The sequence below is a fragment of the Alexandromys fortis genome, unplaced genomic scaffold, assembly GCF_014885135.2.
Source record: "Alexandromys fortis isolate MF-2015 unplaced genomic scaffold, M_Fortis_MF-2015_v1.1 scaffold_37, whole genome shotgun sequence".
Taxonomy (NCBI): domain Eukaryota; kingdom Metazoa; phylum Chordata; class Mammalia; order Rodentia; family Cricetidae; genus Alexandromys; species Alexandromys fortis.
In genome coordinates, this window is record NW_026067914.1 from 11,794,457 (window position 1) to 11,818,763 (window position 24,307).

Genomic DNA, 24,307 nt, shown 5'->3' on the forward strand with positions numbered 1-24,307 from the left:
CCCCCTTCTGTCATTCCCCTCCCCCTTTTCCCCTCCACCCCACTCCATTCCCCCTCCCTCTAGAGAATGAAGAGCAGTTTTTGAGGCAGGCCCTATTGTCCTAGAACTCTCTTTGTAGGTCACACTGACCTTGAGCTCACAGAGATCCACCTTTCTCTGGATTCTTAGTACTGGGATTAGTTTTCAGACACAACACCCAACCCTAAAATTCCAGCTTCATTTCAATATTTTCATATTTAATATTTCAGCAAGGCAAAAAAAAAAACCCTACCCCACATTAAGTTTCCAAATTGGATGAAATCTTCTAGATCATTGCTTTAATTCATGTCAAATAACCCAGTTACAGCAAGTATTTCCCTACATTTGTTTGAAAACCTCAAAGAATGTCACGTGACATTTTGAAAGACAAGTCAAGTGTTCACAAAAGCAAAGCAATTACTAAAAGTTATGTTTACTAAAATATTTGTGCATGAGGATCAAAACCAATTTACTTTTACAAGTTTTGTTGTAGCTTCTATTTTTGCTATTGTAATATAATCGCATCTTTCCCCACCCCTTCTTCCTTCCATGCTTTCACATTTCTTCTTTCAAAAGTTCATGGTATTTTATGTACATTATCACTGCCCCTGTGTGTGGGGGGGGTGCACGCATGTGAGTGCACAGACGCATTTAAATATAACCTGCTTAGTCTGTATAATGCTATTTGTAGAATGTTTCTAAATGACGTATATGGTTCCTGTTTTACCCACAGGAGTGTGATGGCTCTAATTTTCTCTTTTCTACAGCTGATCCAGACCATAAGTGCGGTTGACAAAGATGATCCCTTAGGTGGTCAGAAGTTTTTCTTCAGTTTGGCTGCTGTTAATCCTAATTTCACAGTACAGGATAATGAAGGTCATTTTTGAACTCTTTTCTTATCTAATATGACATAAATTGGAATTTCCCCCAAAGTAATTATTGCAACATAACAATCCATTTATTTATGCTTCATATCAACTTAATGATGTAAGCTTAAAAATCTGTTCACTCCGTATTTAGTAATGTATTCCTATAGTATTTTTTTGAGGTTACTTACTCTCTTAAATTTAGAATAATACAATACATTATCAATCTATGAGTGTTCAGAGGAAGAGTTAATGTTGAAATTATTAGAAGGGCTCCAGATAATTAGTTAATATTGTAAACATGATAATGTGTGAACAGCTGTAGGAAAGAAAGATTCTGTGCATGCATTACACAAAGTTTGATGCAACAGAATGGCGGCAGATTTATTGGAGCCAGGTAGGCACAAAAAAGATATAGTTGTCTTACTGTGGCTGCAGATATATTTCAAATGAATCTGGTAACCACACTAGCAAATATACAATACTTCCTTCATGGTGTCTGGTAAGTGTTAGCAAGACCAATTGGCTGTATTTTCCTGTAGATGGTTTTTATGTGCCATAAGAATGCTTAAGGCATTGGATCATTTTACGTCACTCTAGCTACTCACCAAGAAATTTCATCCAGTAGAATGTTCACATAAATGAGTCAAGAGAAGTTATCCATTTCAGACTTTTGTTTTCACTAAATCTTGGGATTTGCAATGTCCATGTTTTCTGTCACTCTAGACACATCTAATAATTGGATTAGAAAAGAGTAACGTAGAGTTGGCAGTTGACATACAGAATGTTGAAGCTGAGTTTGAATTTCGGGTAAACACCCCTCAGCGTAATTTCAGTTTGCTGAACCTGGCAATCTACACATAGACTTCAGATTGCTGCCTGTCTAAATTGAATCCTCAGTACCAAACTGACAATGCCTGATTCTGGGTTTATTTAATTTTGATTATTTTTCTGTGAAACTGAGCACTAGTTGTTAAAAAGTGATTTAGATCAGGATTGGTTCTGTCATAGTCCTGCTTACAGAGGCCCCAGAGAGACCACTTAAGACTCATCTTCGTTAAATTTTGACATAGATTATGATTTCGTTATGTAGAAAGAATTGTTGAACCTATATAAATTACTCAATGCGAGAAATAAACTTATACAAATATCAACCCGAAGAGCTCACTGAGTTGTATTCTGCATAATTTGATGGAATATTTTATCTAATTTTAGATATGACATTGTTTTCTGTTATTGGGTGAAAGTTCAAAAGAATTGTAATTATATAGAAATTAAAGGATACATTTTGTGAAGGTTTCCCCTTAAATATCCACATGTTCCTCTTAAAAATTTATTTAATGTACCAATCCTTTTAAAATTAACTTATTTCCCTCCTGCTCCCTCACTCCCCCTCTCCCCTCCCCTTCCAGGCCTAAGGGAAGGCAGGATACCCTGCCCTGTGGGATGTCCAAGGCCCTCTCCATCCAGGCTTAGGAAGGTTTGCATCCAAACAGACTAGGATCCCAAAAAGCCAGTACATGCAGTAGAAATAAATCCCAGTGCCATTATCATTGTCTTCTCAGTCAGCTTCCATTGTCAGCCACATACAGAGAGTCTGGTTTGATTACATGATCATTCAGTCCCAGTCCTGCCGGCTTTGGTGAGCTCCTATTAGATCAGTCACACTGTCTCCGTGGGTGGACGAGCCCCTCGCGGTCCTGGCATCCTTGCTCATATTCTCCCTCCTTGTGCTCTTCAACTGGACCTTGGGAGCTCAGTCCAGTGCTCCCATGTGGGTCTCTGTCTCTGTCTCCATCTGTTGCTGGGCAAAGTTTCTATGGTGATATTCAAGATAGTCATCAGTCTGACTACAGGACAAGGCCAGTTCAGGCACCTTCTTCTCTACTGCTCAAGGACCTAGCTGGGGACATAAGTGGCTTTTACACATAAAACAAAGAAAAAACCAGCCTATGGTTGGCAAGGGGCTTGGCTCTAGAGGGGTTCCTAGGCTGGTTTTTCTTTGTTTTATGTGTAAAAGCCACTTATAAGTGAGTACATACTATATTTGTCCTTCTGGATCTGGTTTACCTCCCTCAGGATATTGTTTTCTAGATCAATCTGTTTGCCTGCAAACTTAAAGATGTCTTTTTTTGTTTTGTTTTGTTTTGACCGTTGAGTGGGTACTTCATTGTGTAAATGTACCACTTTTTTTTCCATTCCTTGGTTGAGGGGCATCTAGGTTGTTTCCAGGTTCTGGCTATTACATATAATGCTGCTATGAACATAGTTGAACATATGTCCTTGTGGTATAATTTATCATCCTTTGGGTATATGTCCAAGAGCAGTATTGGTAGGGTTTGAAGTAAATTGTTTCCTAATTTTCTGAAAAATCACCATACTGATTTCCAAAGTTGCTGGTCAAGTTTGCACTCCAGCCACCAATGGAGGAACATTTTTATTTATAGAAGCAGTGTATAGAAATATTCAATATTTGCTAACCTTTAATTATATATTTAAATCTTAATGGATCTTGGTAACTTTATTTTTTATGTGCTTACATTACATTGTATCATTTTCTTTTAATTATTTGATTGAAGCACATTTTGTCATATAAAATACATATTCAGACATGTATAAATTTAAAAATTTATATGGATTATTATTCTTGATAAAGACATTTTGCAAACCTCCAGAATATTTATCATTTGTACAGACATCATAAATGAATTTTTATGTTTACCATTTTCAAACTGAGTGACTATAAGAGCTCAAAATAAGTGGATAAATAAATGGTAATACATGATACTAGATTCTCTGTATTTTCTAGTATACGTGGTTTAGTTTGAATTCAATTATGCATATTGAATAGAAATATTCATAGTTTAAATAAACTGATGATTATTTAAAGCTATCATTCACAACATTGATTGATTCAAATTATTTGTAATACTTCTGTGATTTATTTTAGATAATACTGCCAGAATTTTAACCAGAAAAAACGGCTTCAACCGACACGAAATAAGCACCTATCTATTGCCTGTGGTGATATCTGACAATGATTACCCAATTCAGAGCAGCACTGGCACCCTGACCATCCGAGTGTGCGCCTGCGACAGCCAAGGCAACATGCAGTCCTGCAGTGCGGAAGCCCTGCTCCTGCCTGCTGGCCTCAGCACCGGTGCCTTGATAGCCATTCTCCTCTGCATCATAATTCTGCTGGGTAAGAAGTGTTAGAGGAAAAGAGATGGTCTTCCAGGATGACTAATTCAGTCTGTTATCGAATAGGAAGGGTTACCATCAGAACACACCACCTCTCAAGGTTAAAGGCCACACAAATTAACTGGGAAACAGTAATAACAAAGAAATATTTTATCTGGTCAGAATAAGTAATGTTTAAAGGAGTCTTTGGGGTAATAGAAGTAGCAGGGCTATTATTTATGGGAATTGTTCAAATATTAATAAAAATGCACACCGAAAATAAAATAAAAGCAATATGGTAACTCAGGCCCCCAGCTGCTAACCTGAAGGCTCTCTCCAGCTGATAAGTGCTGACAAGGAATAATTATTTTCTCCAAAAGAGTCTCCCTGTGGATAAAAACCACCACACTTAAAGAGCAGGCCCCAGCCTAGTAGTGGCCAACACATAAAGAACTCAATGGGAATTTTTAGGGTTTTTGATCTCAAGGATTTGTGAGAGCATTTTTCCTTTTTACCTTACAGACCTTTTACTTTATATTATGGTTTCTGATTTTGGATCCCTCTGTGTGTGAATTTATGTGTCTCTGAGTCGTTGTGTATCTCTCTCTCTCTCTTTGCTTTTTTCTCTTATGTTTTATTATTTATTATTACGATGATGATGATGATGTCTGTTTTCTAATAAGAGAAAAAAAGAACTATGGATTTATGTGTGTAGGTAGTAGGCAAAGATCTGGATAAGGAAACATAATCAGACTATAGTGTATGAAAATAATTAGTTTCAATAAAAAGGAAAAAAAAAAAGAATTGTTAATAGCACCAGCAATGGATGGGTGCTCCCCTTACTCCAAACCAATCACTCTGAATGTGGTTGACAGCTGTATGGCTGGGGCAGACTGTACTCACTCATAAGTGGTTTTTAAACATAAAAGTAAAGAAAACCAGCCCACAAATCACAATCCCAGAGAACCCAGACAATAATGAGGACCCTAAGAGAGACATACATAGATCTAATCTACATGAATAGTAGAAAAAGACAAGATCTCCTGAGTAAATTTAGAGCATGGCGACATTGAGAGAGGGTTGAAGGGGAGGAGAGAGGCAGGGAGGGGAGCAGAGAAAATGTAGAGCTCAAAAAAATCAATTTAAAAATCTAATAAAAATTGTAATAGCAATGTTTTAACAATAATCTATTGTTTATCAAACAGTGTACCGAACACTTTGCCACAAAGTTTTTTTCTTGATTTATTTTTTAATAAACAAACAACAGCAAAAAGAGACAACATTGTCAAAACTGTTGAAATTTAGTATCTTCACTCAGAATGGTGCTAGAAGTGTTTGTCAACATGTTTGAAGGCAGAGCAACCAGAGTGCATTGCCCCGTTGTCTGTAGAATGTGCGGATTGTGTTCATCATTTTTTCTCCTAATGACTGCAAGGAGGGCTTCACAGCTATCATTTTTACTCGAATCTGCTCAAAAACCCTTTACTGATTTAACTGGTCACAATACTAGTTGATTTTACGGCCTTGAGTATAATGATTTTAGCTGATCTCAAGAAGAAAATAATTTATTTACTCTCCATTGCATTCCCGTTTCCCTATTGACCTTAAGGATAGACACAGTAGCTGCATTTCAGGGAAATGAGTCTGGACATAGTCAGTCTTACGGTTTCTACTATATTCTGTATCAGAAGCTGTGTATTGTCAACTTAGGGTTGAAAACCTTTACCTTACACAAGGTTGTGTGTGAGAGACTTTGTGAACTAAGAAAAATAAGGTAAGCGCTTCTCAATGGCACAAATTATAAACATAAGAAAAACAATCAGGGCATTTAATGTTAATGAATATAATTAATAGGAAACAAAGTATATTTTGAGTAAATAGGGATTTAAATACATTTTCGAGGGCTGGAGAGATGGCTCAGTGCTTAAGAGCATTGCCTGCTCTTCCAAAGGTCCTGAGTTCAGTTCCCGGCAACCACATGGTGGCTCACAACCTCCATGTAATGAGGTCTGGTGCCCTCTTTTGGCCTGCAGACATACACACAGCCAAAATATTTTATACTAAATAAATTAATTAATAAATATTTTTACAAAAGTTGATCACTTTAAAAAATAAATACATTTCTAAGTAGAGATATTTAGGGAATTATTTTTCCCTTGATCTTTTCCACCTGAATGAATTCACATCTGTTTCTCCAAATGTCTTAAGTGATCAATAATAAAATGTTTAAGGATAGTACATAGGAGAACGCCAATTCCATGAGTGGCATTTGCATTAACTTTCTCCTACAAGTATGTGACTGTAATTTTTGTGATGTGAGTCTCTCCCTGTGCACGTTGACTCTCGGAAGATCACAGCTGTGGTTTAGAGTTAATTCAGTGTGATATGAGTTTACTCTTTATTCTGAATTCAGCCAATTTAACAGTTTTGTAGGGAATTTTCTTACAGGACATGAAAGATAGTCCCTTCATGTAAGTTTAGTATTTAAAGCAAAATATTGATATTTTCCATTCTGTCAGGAATATACTTTAGTTCTCAGAAAAGTAAGTAAAAGGTAGTCATTGGAGATAGGGATTAGTCTACAGTGCTTTAAAAGGGAATCAGAAACGCCATACTAGCCACCCCAGCTAAGCCCTTCTCAGCTTCTGAACAAAAGTACAAAAATAACCCCAAACTCTGGCCTCTCATGCAAGAATATAAACACCTTCCCACCTGTGTAGCGCTTGAGTTCTGGATTAGCAGTATGGGAATTAAGTTCTAACGCATCTTCTTGTCTTTGTTTAAGTTATAGTAGTCCTCTTTGCAGCCCTGAAGAGGCAGCGGAAGACCGAGCCTCTGATCTTATCTAAAGAGGATATCAGAGACAACATTGTGAGCTATAACGATGAAGGTGGTGGAGAGGAGGACACCCAGGCCTTTGATATTGGTACCTTGAGGAATCCTGCAGCTATCGAGGAGAAAAAGCTCCGGCGTGATATTATTCCTGAAACGTTATTTATACCACGGAGGACTCCTACAGCCCCCGATAACACGGACGTCCGGGATTTCATTAACGAGCGGCTCAAAGAGCATGACCTGGACCCCACCGCGCCTCCCTACGACTCACTGGCCACCTATGCCTATGAAGGAAACGACTCCATCGCTGAATCTCTGAGCTCATTAGAATCAGGTACCACTGAAGGAGACCAAAACTACGATTACCTCCGAGAATGGGGACCTCGGTTTAATAAACTAGCAGAAATGTATGGTGGTGGCGAGAGCGACAAAGACGCTTAGCCTGGCACCTGAGCTCTGCTCAAAGAAAGTAACTTTGCGGATAACTGTCTCCACTTCACAATCTTTGATATTCAGGAGAATTTTTTCCTGCCACTCAGCACAAGTTTTCCACTTATTTCTTAATTTGTTCATTAATTATATTAATTCTTTCCTGTAGAATGTCTCATGGAATATATACGACATTTTATTTAATCACTTCCAAGAGCCAAAGCTATGGAAATTCAATGTTGTCCATCATAGTAAATAAAGGAAACCTGATCAGGATAGCTCTCCCTTAAGCAACCTCATGAACAAGCCGCTTCTGTTAGATACATGTCTTGCCCTTGCAAATGAAGCTTTGAAAAGGCAAAGAAAACATTTAAGATATATCCTGTTCTGTACATTAAGTTAAAAGCAATGTACATGTGGTGTCGTAGGTGTGATATGCAGCCTGGTATACAAGCATTTGTGCAATTTCATTTCATCAAATTCTATCTGCTAATGTTTTATATTTATATTTTTGTATTTATTTTTAAAAAAATAAACCAGTTTTTACAACTACTTTGTCTCTAGCTTATCTTTTCCCTAGGAGCAAATTTCTCTCTCCATAAATTAAAAATCTTGTTACCAAATCGAATTAAATGCCCAGGAAGAAAAACACATTTTAAGCAATGTTGAAAGCCTTGACCAAACTGATATCCCAGGTAAGCATTGCTTTTCTGCAGTAAATCATTGCACTGTGATATGGGGAAATTTTCACACTAAAATCAGCTGCCAATTATAAACCACTTATAAATTACTGTTTGAAAAATTTACAAGAATGGTGCTCTAACCCCAGAGTTGCAGAGTCAATCACACTCGAATTTAAATTATTGCCATTCTTGGTTTCTGTGCTAAATACACCGGGAGTACAGCATTTTCCTCTTTTCCATATTTACTAACATAGTATCTGAAAGAATAAGACATTTTCTAATTTTTGGATGACATTTGTCTGTTGAGGTTTATAGGTGATACGAGTTCAGGCAGCTCTCAGGCTGGAATAATCATTGAGTGGAATTATACTTACCTCCCATGGTGTCTTTGAAAATGCCTAGTAATGACAGTAATAACACTGAATATTCCATTAAGATGCGGGTTCACAACTCTGTCAGCTTTTAGGAGATGCATCACACATTATTGTAACAAAGTCTTTTTGTGTAAGAAGAATGACTTGATAGAAAGTAAAAGCACAAGTTGAAAAACAAACTTTAAAGTGCTGGTAGTCGATCACAAAATGTTACTGAGAATCCTGGCCGTGAGAAAAATGTTATTACTTGTTGTTCAACTCCTCGGCCATGATTTCTTTGCAAATAGAATAATTTATTAGTAGATACAGAAGTCACCGTCCCTGCTGAGTACATTGAAAACAATACCAAAGATTCATGTGCTAATTAGTAAAAATGCTATATGACTTGAGTAGGTCTGTGTTCTACGTTGATATATCCTTGATGCAGAACTAATTATTTCAGTGTTTTTGGATGGTGTTTTTTTTTTTTTTCTAATTTCCAGGCTGAAAGGGCCCACACCACTCTACCCACTGATGCTTCAGTTTGTCTAATAGTCTGATTATGAAAGAGAGACAACCCATGAGGCCCAATTAAAATCACAACCAAGTGGTGTTAAGGACACATCAGGATGGATAGTAACACTTAATTTGACAGAAACCACTAATGTATATCATACATTGGCTTCCAAGAGAGACTAAGTTTAAGAAAGAACTTTTCCCCTTTGTGCTGAATTGAAATAAATAAAATACTATTTCCTGGAGAGAACTGTCATTAATAGAAGAATAAATTGGCTAAAGAAAAGAAAAACAAAGGCCATTGAATGTTTCAAATTGGTCATAATTTAAAATAAAATTTCTGTTGGAATTAATTTTAACTATCCCACACAGGTAGGGTCCTTGTGTGAATCTTAGACATCAGTAATGTGATTCTTTTGACTATAATGCAGTTCTTATGTGAAGATGTTTATCTTCATTCAGAAATGTCAAGAGACACTAAATTATGCTGGCATTTTCTTAGTCATCCATTATTTTAAAAACCAAGATTGGTGGCAGTGATCTCGAGCATAACCCAAACTAGCTTCAGAAATGAGCTTCAGTACGACTGACGGGCAGGTTTATTTGCCAATTGTGGAGAAATTGATCAGTAGCAAACTGCCAATATTGTTGTTAATGAAGATGGTATGTTAAAGTCATTTCTTGGTAGCCATGAATTTAAAACATATGTTAAGAAAACCTATTTCCAGTCTCTCAGTCATCTTCTGGTATTGTGCTTGCCCAATGGAATGGCCAGTACGTAGTTTATTCCAACATTAGTGTTCTGTGTCGATGGGGCTACTGTTTCTCGAAATATTATGGATGTGACTGAAACAATGTAGGTTTTAAATTTTTTCATACATACTTAACTTTAGTATAAATTGTTTATTGAGCATCTATTATAAAAATACAAGGAATGTTCTGACACCCAGAGATGTAATAAATTATATATAATTCTTCTATTTATAGCTGTGTTTTTCTTTTTCTTATAAGGTTAAAAGATGGGGAAAACTGTGGTGTTATTAAAACCACTGAGGTTATGAGAAACTACCTAGATCTTATGATTACTTTTCAAGGAACAGAATCATTCTGTTCTCTTTTTTCCATGATTATATAATTAGACATTTTGAATTGACTTCTAAATTTTGGAGCATTAGAAATGCTAAGTATATATAAATTTTTCTTGCAGCAAAGTATCAAATTATGTATTTACAAATTTATGGTCTGAGATTGAAATTATTCTCTGTCTCTTTCTCTCTCCTCACATACACACACACACAAACACATATGTATGGACACACATACATCCAAATTATATAACTTCAAAAATATTGGGTGGACATGCGCTAATAGGTTAATCCACATATACCATGCTGATTTAATGTCTAGAATTTTTTAAAAAGAAGATACTAATATTAAAACATATATCTTAATATATCAATATATCAATGTAAGTTTCTAGATATGCTTTATTTATACATTATGTGTGATAATAACTAAGACTATGATAAAATGATTTCATAAAACATCCAAGAATATCATATATTTTAGAGTTCATGAGTAGACAGAAAAACTCACGTATGTTTTCATGTATAATTTGTCCATTAAATAATGTTACATTAAATAATGTAAGCATACACAGGTAGCTGAGTCACTTTCCGTAATAACTATGAGTTCTTGTATCTTCATGACAAAAGCAAAAATAGGGAATGTCCACAATCTCAACTCTTTCACTAGTTGTGAATTAATAGTTACATCTCGTTTGTTTGAAGAATTAAATGAAATAAAGTTATTGATTTTCAAAGGATGCTGAAAAGGTGAAATAAATATAGGTCCTTCTCAAAATCATATACAACAAATGATACATACATGTGCTAAATACAACAAAAAAGTATATAAGATAAATACAGAGGAAAACTACTAATGAAAATATGACATATTTGGTTAATTAAAGAACGGTTGTCTATGTTTGGCTTCTGTTTGGCTTTCAATACACATACCTGCCTAGTTTGAGGTAGTCGTTCACATATTCTTCACCTTTATAAAATTACTTTATTGTAAAACAGATTTGTCCAAAACAGAATTGGGTCTTACTTAATTCTGCCATTGTTCTGCCCAGTGTCTGCCACCATTCTTCCAATTGGCTTACCCATCCCTATTAAGGATCATTCTATCACTTTTTCTGTCACACACGCAAATCACTTTATCTTTAATCACTGCATTAAATTACCCAGCACTTTAAGATCTCCAAGGAAAGCACCATGAGCGGAGTAACTATATTCTGCCTTATAAGCATGTACTTTTCTTACAGCTGACCTCATAATTTCCTCTATGACAGCTACTAAGGTAATTGCCTCAAAAGCTCTCTGCCTCTTCAAATACACTATTCACTACCCACTTGTCTAATCTAGTACATCACTGATCTTTCTAAAGTTAGAAGGATATATATATATATATATATATATATATATATATCCCTGTTTTTAAAATCTTCCCTAAAACCTTTTTTATCTTAAGATTAATTCTAAATTTCTACTTAGTATTAATAATCCCCTCAACCCAAAGCTGTTGATCCTCATTTAAAAATAGTTAAGTTTATGTTTTCTTCCTCATTACCAAAAGAACTTTTATTTTTATTTGAATGCCTGCTATCTCACAATTCATATCTGAGTTTCTCTGGGAATCTTACGGAAGGCTGCTTCTTAATAAGAGGATCTTATAGATGACATGTCAAGAAAATAGCCATGCATTTTCAATCAAACATATGAGTCTGTTGCACCTAATATCTGCCCCACCGCTGGTGCAGCACTGACCTCTAACGAGATGATGCCTCCAAGTTCTTAGAGTCCTTTATGGTCTTTTATCTTTTTTTCCTTGTTTTAATGAAAAAATTGTCACATAATATATTTTAATCATGTTGTCTTTTTTCTCACCCAATTCTTCCCAGATCATTCCCAACTCCCTATCCATCCAATTTTGGTTTTATTTTCTTTACCTCTTTCAGCGCAAAAATGGCAAAAAAAAAACACCCTATATTTCAAAATTGTACCTCTCTAAATGTGTCCTATCTAGTGTGACCGTGCATGTAACTGCAAATAGCACCTCTGATCCTTTGACTTTATACAGAGTTCTACATCTCAATATTTCCATTCTCTTGTCCGAGACAACTCTTTTCACAATTACTGCAAGTAGTTAATTATCTTCCTAACATTGCCCTTTCATTTTATCTACCTATCCAGTTAGCAAGGTCAGCAGAATGCTTCTCAGAGGGTTTTCTATGCCAGTGTTTTCTTTTCCTAAACTCAGGAATGATTTCTGATTTTCATCAGAGTAGAAGACAAGATTTGTAATATGACAGTCTCTCCGCAGTCCTTCATCTGTTCTTACCTTTTACAAACAAACCTTACCACTTGATTTTTCATCCCTTTCCTCCACCATGTGTTTACACCGGCTACTACTTCTTACTCTGTTTAAATTTTGATCAATTAGCTAAATTGAGGTCTACTCTATTATTTCTACATCATGGAACTGGTAATGCTGTGGTCATGACTAAGATTGATTGTATTCACTTGCTTTTTTATATGCCTACATATTCTTTTATATTTCAATGACTTTACCCCTATGGTTATTTTCTTTCTCCTTTAATCAGAATATGTTTACACGAGCATGGATTTTATCACTTTCTCCCAGTGTATACAACTCTATGCTTGTACTGATGCTCAATAAACATTTGTTGGAAGAATTAAAATAAATATTATTTTACCTAAAAGGTAATCATTTAGAATGCTTATAACATATTAAAAGTTTGTATGAAATCTCTATTTCCACAGTGACTATTCAGTCTTAAAGGAGGTGCATTCATGATCCCTTCATTTGCTGGCAACCATTTTGGACATCGTTCTAATATTATACAATTCTACAGACCTTCAATCCCAGCTACTGGGGCAGACACATCACAAGACCAAAGCTGTATTAGTCTTCAGAAGTGAGTTCAAAGTCAGTCTGGCAACCTTGTCTCAAAAGGGGCAAAAATAGAAAATTAAAAATACAAAATTATAAAAGTGTAGCACAGTGGCAGTGTCCTTGCCTAGCATGTACAAAGCCTTAGTTTCAGTCTTCAAAACTGGGAAATGGAAAAAGAGGAATGTACAGTAGTTTTAACAGGCAATCAAACCTCTGAATTGTTGCCTCTGAAATAAAGTAATGCACAATCATTTTACAGGGGCACACATGTCTAATTGTTTTCTATGAAACAATATTGAAAAAGTTTTTAAGATCTATGCAAGCTACCAAGGATCATATTAAAGGAAACACGACTAAATTAAAAGGTAGCATCTGAAGACAGTTATCAATTTACAGTGAGTTCTGGCGAATTGGAGTCTGTGTCATGAGAGGGAACTTAGTCTAATACTGTGGAAAGACTGTGTAGTGAAGCAGGTGATTAGGGAAAGTGGGAGGAAGATTGTGAAGAATAGGAATGTTGAAATGAATGAAAGGAAGATAGACTTCAATGAAAGCTCCCCTCTAATAGGCCAAAGTTTAATTTTGAGGTAATCTCCACATACATATTTTTTTGTTTTCTTTAAACCATAATATTTGCATATATTTGTATCTTATAGAGTACTTGGTACAAGTTTCACTTGCTAATATCACCAAGATTCACTGAGCTATTGGCATTCAAGGAGAACCTCCAAAGATATGTAGCCATGTACTTTAGGGACCAGCTTGATTTATAATTCCAAAACAAAACGGAGATAAAGAAATTGCAAAATACCTAGTGGTGAATGAACGTGCTAGGAGCCATACAGACACTGTTGATTTTTATAATAAATAAGTTTAAATAATATATTTTAACATCTGTCTATTTTAAGTCATAAAAGCCACATATAAATATGTAAATATCAGCACTATTGTACTTGTTTCAATGAATTTGTTTTTATCATATGCATCTTAATTTTCAGGAGACTCTGCTGCAAAACTCATTAATTATTTAAAAATATGCATATAATGCTTACCTCCATGCTGAACAAGCTATTAATAGAAAAGGGGTAAAGTCACTTTTCACAACTATGATTAATAAACCAAAATAGTGAAAAATAGAAATCGATCTTTTCCAGATACAAGTTTGCATTCCTGTTGTAAATGCATCTACTTTAGAACAGATGCAAATTAACAAAATGGACATTCTTTATTTTAATGAGAGAGGATTGAAAGCTGAGAAAGCGCATAATGGAAGCCTGCTAGACTATTTGCGAATTCTTTTTCCAGTTGTGAAGTTATCCTGAGTTGGGAACGTGACATTTACAACTCCACAGGAAGGTAACACAGCAACTTCATCCCCAAATTTATCTGAGCAAGCCTCCTACACGTTGTGAAATATTTAGAAGCAGCCCTGAGAGTCTTAGCATGGGTTTTGCCTCTCTTTTTACAGTCAAAAAGCTTGAAGTTGAGTTTTCATCTCAGCGTGTACCCTGCCTAACTCTTACAGTTCCACTTTTTCGTTGCTCTCACTACTAATCTATTGAAATTTTCTTACATCATTTTCCCGAAAAGTGATGTCTTCTAAAAGACTGCATTAACATGACCAGGTTTGTGTTAAATAAAAAGCTAGACAAATTCAGTGATTATTTCTGCTGGTATTTTAATGTATTTTTTTCCTTTCGTTTTCAGAATAGGCCTTTAGATTTATGAAATTACTGTGTAAAATCTTCATCTAAATACATAATTAAATTTCAAATTTCTTTTTTTTAAAGAGGGTTATAAATTTTAAGTTTGGCTGCATTTGTGGTTGTGTGAGCACCCCAAGGTTTCAGGTGCATTTGTGATCCCAATGCATGAACACTACAATATGCTGACAGGTCTATGTAATTTAGATAAAAGAAACTCTGAATTTATCCTTCTACTTGCTTAAACACTTAAACCTGATAAAACACTAGTCCCCATTGCACGTTGGGCATCTAAATAGCTTTATATAAATACTCGTTGGGTGACTGATTAATCTTGGCATTCCAATACTTTGTTTTCTAAATTCGGCAGCATGGAAAATGTCAGGTTCCATACCTTCCCCACCCTCAACCAAAAAGGCAACATGTTTCATTCATATTTGAAAAAGCATATTCTAGAAATGTCACAGCAACCTTTAAAGATGACAGTCTCTGCCTAGGAATTCTTGACAGCAACTAAGCACAATTATGCCAGCTATATATCGAAATTTTCTTACATCATTTTACCAAAAATGATGGGAACACAGGATTGGTTGGAAGGAAACAAAAATTTGATACACTTTTTAAATTTTTATTTTTAATATAGAAATAGAGAAAATTAAATTAAATTGTAAGGTGTTTAAAATAGGAAACAGGATGTCCTCAAATATTTAAAGGTAAACTTATTTTATAACTCTGTATATTTATAATAGAGAATAGAGTTCAATTTATATTCCTTCATATTCTATTAGAATAAAAAAATGAAGACAAACGCAAAGGGTACACTCCAAATAATTTAAAATATATTGCATAGTTTTAGTAACAGAGTAAATCTCACTGTCAGGTAGCAGAACCAATATGTGTGCTTAAGAAACCCGCACATAAAATGTTGACTCATTTATACTGGAGGTAGTTGAGGATATAAAGGGATGGTGGAGGAGATGGTAGTGGTAGAGGTAGTTGAGGATATATAGGGATGATGATGGAGGTGGTGGTGATGGTGGTAGTAGTGGTGTAGGTAGTTGAGGATATATAGGGAAGATGATGGTGGTGATATAGAGGAAGATATATAGGGATGGTGATGGAGGTGGTGGTGATGGTGGTGATGGTGGTGGTGGTGATGGTGGTGGTGTAGGAAGTTGAGGATGTATAGGGTGGAGGACAAATATATAATGGTGGAGGTGGTGGTGATGGTGGTGGAGGTAATGGAAGATATATAGGGATGGTGATGGTGGTCATGGTGGTAGAGGTAGTTGAAGATATATATGGATGGTGATTGAGGTGGTGGTGATGGTAGTGGTTGCAGCAATGTTTATAATAGCTGAAATTGATTTGCATTCTCTATTCCAGAATTTGCATTGACTTTTATAAAATGGCACAGGTAATTGCTACAATGACTCAATATGATAAATACTATTATTATGCTTACTTTCTTGAAAAGAGTTAAGTGAAATTAGATAAAGTCCAACTACTACCAACTAAAAGTGGAATCCAAGTAGACTTAGGTCTTGCTCTGAAGCTCCTAGACAAACAATTACTACTGGGGAGAAATTTTAAATGTCAAACTTCACCTCTTATGGTAGTAACAACAATGAACAGCTTATTCTCTATAATGTTAATTTGAATGATGACTTTTTATTTAAAATGGTAATATGTTATCCTTGTACATCACCGCTGTTTATAGTATATTAATATTATCCCAATTTGTAAGAATTTTGGTCATCACTATCTATTTTTCATCAGAATTAATATTAATAAATAAACATTTAAGAATACACTTAGAACAGTGTAGTTTTTTTCTGTTATATTTTAGCTTATCTCGCATTTAGAATTTAAAACATCTTATTAGACACATTTGTGAAAACCCTTGGTGTTTAATGAATTAGAAACAATTGCATCAACAAGAAAAATATGGGCAAGAAAATGTTTTTATTGACAATGAAAAAAGACTCCTGGGTCATTACTAGCCAAGCGGTCAAGTTTCAGTGACAGACCTTGTCTCAAGAAAAAATGGTGAAGTGGGATTTAGAAATACATTCAACTTTATCCTCTGGCTTCTGCTTGATGACAGATAGGTATAAAGATCTTCCCATATATTTGTACACACACAAATACACCAAACACACACACACACAAGCAAAATAAAATGATTTTTATTAATTTATTTCATTAAAGGAACTAACACCAAAATCAAGTATAAATTTGCTAGTGTACACCTTAGATCATCAATAGTTCAAAATAAGACTCATGTGTTTGTTGTTATTGGGAGAAAAGAATTAAAGACAGATGTAATAGTATTTTTTCCAACTATTAGCTTATTATTTGGTATGAAAAATAGAAGGACTATGATACACAAGGCAGTTTTATAATTAAGATATAAAAACGATCAAATTCAATACTGAAAAATTAATTTTTAACATAAAGTTATTATACTATAATCAAATCAATACACTGAACTTAAGTTTTGGATTATGGGGAATGATGAGCAGTTTGTCATGTGTTTTATTTACTTAAGCGATGTTATAACTAATATTCTCAAATAGTGATAGATTTGTCTCTCTACACTGAGTTCTTACTACTTTTAGGGTGTGTCTAGGCAAAGGGGTATTTCTGTTGTGTTTCCTATCATGATGCTACATCTTCACAAAGCAAAATCTTTATTATGAGCAAAAAGTACTACTGTAGGATTATATGGGTTTGTTCCATGTGTATTTGGTCATTGCATTTTAAAACTGTATGTAGGAAAAACATGGCCTTTAATACACATTTTCTCATTCATTTTATGTCAAATAAAACAAGCCTTCTGAAATTATTTAAGGTTTTGAAACTTTCCAGGTTCCCAGTGAAAATAACATATCCACATAGCATAAATTCATGCTAGTGTGCAATCACACTGTGTTTTCTAAAACACAACTGCACATTTCTTGTCTGCTTGAGTTCACTTTACCAAATGCAATTTTATATAATTCAGTGATTCCAATACTAGTTGTCTTGGCTTTGATATGTTCCATTGCCAGATGAGGGCATTGCTCATTAAGGCTTCCTAATAAAAATTTAATTTCATTTGAATTTACACATGCCCAAAAATTAAGTATAATTTCAGCTTATTCCTCTAGCCCAGAGTTCTCCCAGTCTCCTCTCTCTCTCTCTCTCTCTCTCTCTCTCTCTCTCTCTCTCTCTCTCTCTCTCTCTCTCTNCTCTCTCTCTCTCTCTCTCTCTCTCTCTCTCTCTCTCTCTCTCTCTCTCTCTCCCTTTTTTCTCTTTCTCCCTTTCTCTCTCTCTCTCTCTCTCTCTCTCTCTCTCTCTCTAATCATTTCTTTCTTAGAATATGTAATACACGTGTCAGAAACAAAGGACTGTAAGACGATAAAGTAATATTTGTTTGGATTTTATATGAGTAAATGGAAATATTAAAAGTTTAAGTGACTTTCCATATATCATAATTGTAATAACAAGTAGAGCTGGATTTACGCATTAGGCTGCCATCTGTCTCTACACACTAGGCTTTTAATCCTATCTTATCTGTGAAAATTAAATCTAAAATTAAATTAATTCTTTAGGGAAGATGATTATTGATGAGAAGACCGTGCTTTGATGCCAGATTGGAGGATCATGACCAGGAAGTAAAGAGATCGCTGAAAGTATGAGAATTATTTAAAGATGAAATATGTTCAAGAGTGGAAATATGACAGGCTCAGTCTCAAACTTATTCACTCCTAGGTTGAAAAAAATGAACCAGCAACTCATATCAATGAGATGATGGTTTCCAAGGCTTCAAGAAGACCAAACAATGAAAAACTGAACTAGGGAGGGTTGAGGAGCCATTCAAATTGGAACTATATAAGAAATACGGTTAATTATTTTTACCATTTAAAATTATACTTTATATATACTTTATCAATATGTAGATTTGATTTCTTCTTAATTCTACACAGTTGATGGATGATTTGGGGAAATATAGTTGCGTTCTGGTTTTCTAACTTATAGTTCATAAGATGACTGAAACTTGCATTTGAAAATTTTGTCTTCAAGAAATTCAGCTACATACAGGAAATAGAATAATTTTATTTAGGTATACTGAGTGCATGGTTATAACTCTCCATACTTTGGGTGTTAAAGTTTGAAAACATTGAGACAGATTGATTTTTTTAAGATGAGAGGAGTATTACATGCTAGTTTGCTGAACTTGAGAAAATCAAACTGAAGAATGAATATAAAGGCATCCAAAGATTTTTTTTCAGGAAATATGCTTGGATTTGAGAAAATGTGTAAAATATTTAAAATATTTTAGAAACACACATATTACCATATTTGCAATAATAATTTTTCTCAGCATTATTATTTTAAATTAATTTTAAATTTGCTTCCTAACATGAAATTTAGTTTTTTTTTATAACATCATAATGTATCAAATATTCTAAAATAAATTTGTTTAAAATAACAACATGGAATTTGGTGGAAAATATTGAACTTTCATTTGAAAAGTATATGAATAATATATTTTAAAAATATGTAATATTTGATCTTTACTGAATGTTATAATAATAAATAAATTAGAAGACATTTATTTAATTGCCTTACTTTACTTTTTTCATGTACAGAATTAAATAGTGAATACAGGATTTAATAGTGTAAGCTAATAGTAGCTGGTTTGAATTGATGATGTATCTCTTCCTAATTACAATAACTTGTGGTCAATGCTCAAAATTCCTTAAGTAGACAACATTCTTATCACTCTTGTTGAAAATTTGCTTTATGGGAAGATGCATATGCTTATCATCAGTTGTCAAATTATAGCAATAATAATTGGATTCACCAGTTTTCAAAATACAGCCATAATTAATGGATTTATGCCTCGTGGTTTAAATGGAGATCATGTGCTTGTTGCTATTCTTGGGAACTATAAATAATGAGAATCACTTGGATGGTCACCTTTTACACACACAAAAGCTATTCTCATCCTTGCTCTTTCTTCCCAACTTCCTCCTTTTCGGTGGAATCTTATCTATTTTATACAGTACAGAAAAGGCGTGTATGTTGTAAGGATTAACTTTGTGTGTCCACTTGTCTAGGTTAAAGATTTAACAGAAAGTTAGAAAATGTGGTTATGGGTATGTCGAGGAGTAAGTGTATGGGGCAAAAGAGTACTTGCCTTGATAGGATAAACAAAGAACCTGCATCACTAAGGGTAAGTATAATTCAAACCAGTGAAGTCCTGCACAGCTCAGAAGGGGCAATGTACTTATGTTTGAGTTTGAACACTCACGCTCTTAGGCATCATTTCTTCTGCTCCCCAAGGCTTTAGATACAAGCTAAATTATAATACACTTACATCTCTTGACTTGCAAACAATAAACTGGGAATTCCCTGCCTTCTTAACTGCATGAATGAATCCCTAATAAATCAGTCTTCATCTCTGTATCTCCCATATGCACATATAAATGCCTGCCCCAGTTTAATGCACATTTTCTGTTTCTCTGAAGAATCTACATGAATATATATGCTATTCCCCTGTCCATGTCTGAGCCTTGGTTTTAGTCTTACAGTTCTTATTAGTTTCTTGTAAGTAAGCAGTCTTACTACTTGTTGCATTTTATGTTGTTGAAAATTTTCCAGATATATATGTATAGGTGAACTTAAATACACATATCTAGAATTCTGAAGAAACTATAATTGGAAATTGTTCTTTATTCTTTCAAAATGTTTTCTTTGAAAATTTCACGTGTTGGGTTCTATGGACAAATATAAAATTTGCCAACACTTTGTTTCTAGAGTTTTGTAAAAATTGATAATTATTGCTCAATTGTTTATTTATCTTCTTATGAATCAAAACTAGATAAATATTAACTATAAAGATTTTTGTGGTTTTAGCATTTTTGATAAACTCTTCTGCATCTTAATTTTCAAATATTCTTCAAATAATTTAAGGTTTATAAAACTTTATAAAAGTTTATAAAACTTTAGAAGACTTCTAACACAAGGGTCTGTTGACAATATGAAATAATGGTGGTCAACAAAAGAGGAAGAGTTATAGTTTAATAAGCAATTAACATTCATAGAAGAGGTACCTAGTCTTATTGCAACTGTGACTGGCTGATATACACGAGAGACCTGCACTTCTCTGAAGGGAAAGGAGGAGTGGATTAGGGGCCTAAGAAAGTGGAAAGGGGGAAGGTTTGAGAAAGGGTCTGAAAGGAGAAGAGAGAGTGAGACAAAATTATAATTAGGTCGTTAAAAATTAATTAATGAAATATTCCCAACTAGGAGGTGGTGGCACATGTCTTTAATCCCAACGTTTGGGAAGATGAATCTCTGTAAGACTGAGGACAACCTGATCTACAGCGAGAGTTTCAGGACAGCCATGATAGTTAACCAGAGAAACCTTGTCTAAGAAACTAAATTAATTAGTAAAATAAGTAAAATATTTCAAAACTTTAAAGGTATATAATAAAACAATAAATTCAAACTGTCAAACTGTCCTTTAACTTTCACTCTATGGGGTGTGATTGTTCAATTATTATCTAAAGCAGGAAATAGAGATGCTTCTTGGCATAGAGTCTCTTTTCTGTCAATTTCATTAGTTTATTGTAATAAAAACACCATAATGTTTAAAATTTTACTGTTGATATGTCAAGTATTTAAACATATGACTATTTTTAAAATTGGTGGCATTTTTTTCTAATGTACAAATTCTTACTGAATTCTTTCATTTCCTTAAGTCAGTCAACACAAATGTATGGACACAAATTTTCTTTTATAGCAAAAATGGAAAAAAATAATAAAATATTATTACAGAAAATTTTAAATTCAATTTGATAATCATATTTGAATTTGAATACTAAATAAAAATTACCAATGAGGCTTTTTCTATATTATTATTACTTAGGCCATTAAATAAACTTAATTAAAATGTAGTAACATAAATTTTTAAATATAGCTATAAGATACTTGTTTCAATAATAAACAAATATGATTTGTTTTTGAAACAGGGTTTATCTGTGTAACATTCCTAGCTGTCCTGGAACTAGTTCATGTAGACCAGGCTGGCCTCAAACTCACAGAAATCCACCTGCCTCTGTCTCCTGAGTGCGGGGATTAAAGGCATGTGTCAGCACTGCCTTGTTTAATAAACAAGTACTTTTTAAATATCACAATACTTCAAAATTCAGTGGTATATTTTTGATTGATCTGCATGAGGAACATTGTATTGGATCTGGATTTAAAGTTCAGTAGTATTTTCCTAGCATATATATGATTCACACATTCTACTTCTCTATGGTGTTTTGTCTTCTCCTGAGTCTCAGGTTTGGAAATTTGTAACACACTTCAAGTCTTAAAAATTCTACATAAGTCCACTGATTCCTTACAAATCTTCATGTCTGTGAGTATTTTTTGTTCGAGGTTCTGGTTCTCAAAAAGAAGATAAAACTGAGAGAATGTGCCAACTTCCTTATGCCTCAGACAGTTGTTATAGAAGCCATTGGGGAAAGGTGGGTACACACTCTCAAACACACACATACACACACACACACATATGCACGCATGCACACACACACACACACACATAGACACTTCTCATCTCATCACTCAGGAGAAACAGGGAGAGTTTAGGAACTAATGTTTGAGGACAGTCAGCACAGTATACAAAGATTTGATACCACCATTAACTAAAGAGTGAGATTGTTTGAAGGGCATCTAGGTTGTTTCCAGGTTCTGGCTATTACAATGCTGCTATGAACATAGTAGAGCATATACTTTTGTTGTATGATAAGGCCTCTCTTGGGTATATTCCCAAGAGTGGTATTGCTGGGTCCATAGGTAGGTTGATCCCGAATTTCCTGAGAAACCTGCACCCACACACTGAGACAATGGGGATGTCCTATCGGGAACTCACCAAGGTCAGCTGGCCTGGGTCTGAAAAAGCCTGGGTTAAAACCGGTCTCGCTGAACATAGCGGACAATGAGGACTACTGAGACCCCAAGAACAATGGCAATGGGTTTTTGATCCTACTGCACCTATTGGTTCTGTGGGAGCCTAGGCAGTTTGGATGCTCACCTTACTAGACCTGGATGGAGGTGGGTGGTCCTTGGACTTCCCACAGGGCAGGGAACCCTGATTGCTCTTTGGACTAACGAGGGAGGGGGACTTGGTTGGGGGAGGGGGAGGGAAAGGGTAGGCGGCAGTGGAGAAGAGACAGAAATCTTTAATTAATTAATAAAGAAATAAATAAATTAAAAAAAAGAGTGAGATTGTGTTTGACCAAAATCGTGACCTGCTAATGCATTTATTTATTTACTGTTGTGAAAAAACATTGGACTGGCTAGTCCATGTGATCTGGAACTTGCAACCCTCCTGATTCAACTTCACCGTGAGTACAGATCAGTGGTATCTTTCTCCACTTCATTACACTTGGATAATTCCTATAACAATTTTTCTTCGTATCTAGATACAAAGCAAACTCTCCTAAGAGAAGTTCAACAATCTTAACCTTTCTTCACAGTCTCATTGGCCAGCCTTTCTGGAATCAAAGTGATTCTTTTTCCTGTATAAGTGGACAAATAGGTGGGATCAGGTGAAGGCATTTGACTAATCATAAGGCAAAGCTGGCTGAACTAGAGTCTCCTAGAGTCTGTATATAGTGACTGACATAGCTATCCACAAGGCATTGTTTCCCAAAGTCCCAGTTGTTTTTAAGCTGTGGCCAGAGGCTATGGCTTACTGATAGTTTGCTGGCTTCTATAACTGGAATAGAGCTGAAGCTTGAGGAGTTAAATCAACTTGGCTGTCATCAAGACATCTCTGTGGAACATGTAGAAAGTGGTAGTTTGATGGGAAAACTCCCCATTTTCCATCAAAGTAGCTAAACTAAAATTGAAATTGGAGACTATCTTGATGGGATTTCTGAAGTAGGAGAATGCTGCTCACCCCGATTCCAAGGCTGTGGCAATTTCAGTAATGACCTCTTGATCTGACCTAAGACTCCGCCTGACCTGGGGCAGCTGCTCTTGTGCCTAACAACAGGATTACTAACATCTGGTAATTGTGGTGCTTGGCTGCTTGCTGTCCTTGCACTTGAGAGCTTCAGCCTTTACCAATGAAGACAAGGTATTCAATGTTTGTCAAGGTCCAATGTAACAATCTATGTCCATGGTAAATTCTGAACAGTTCTTATCCCATTGCAAGTAACTTCAATATATATATATTCCAAGGAAAAGTTCAGATCCACTCTTATCTGTGTTATTATTGGAATGAAATCATTATAATTACTTTGGAAGACCATCTGTCAGTTTCTTAGGCAATGAAAGCATGTTCCATATGAAACCTCTATGTACTAATAACAAGCAAACGGTGAAAACACCCCACGCTAAGCCTGCACTGAGATGTTTGTGGCAATTTAGTCTGCAGTAGACAATTAGATATAAACAGGCAATGGAGTGAGGGATATTCCAAGTTAAACCAACTTATGAAAACACACAATCCTAAGTGAAAGGTGCCAATCTGTGTGACTTCACTATGAGAAATTGTGGAAAGAAAAGAGTGAAAGCACATAAAAAACAGTCATAGATTGTACAGGTGAGAAAGGAAACCGAACTAGTGGAAAATACAATGTGTTTAATTCAGTGAAACTGAGCTTTCACTATTGTAATAGTGAATACCTGTCTTTAAAGCTTTGTCAAAACCCATGGGAAACTTTGGAGACAACTGC

General features: G+C 35.0%; 1 protein-coding gene across 3 annotated transcripts in view; it reads left to right on the forward strand.

Annotated features, from left to right (window-relative positions):
• The window catches only part of LOC126499761 (cadherin-10), a 107,284-nt gene extending 99,944 nt beyond the window's left edge, over positions 1-7,340 (forward strand). For 2 of the 3 annotated variants that reach the window (XM_050139100.1, XM_050139098.1), the window contains 3 exons: positions 786-894; positions 3,835-4,086; positions 6,850-7,340. In XM_050139100.1, the coding sequence (XP_049995057.1) occupies positions 786-894; positions 3,835-4,086; positions 6,850-7,340 (852 nt within the window). The remainder of the gene's footprint in view (positions 1-785; positions 895-3,834; positions 4,087-6,849) is intronic. The other variant, XM_050139099.1, reaches the window with a different exon arrangement.
• The last annotated feature ends 16,967 nt before the right edge of the window (positions 7,341-24,307 follow it).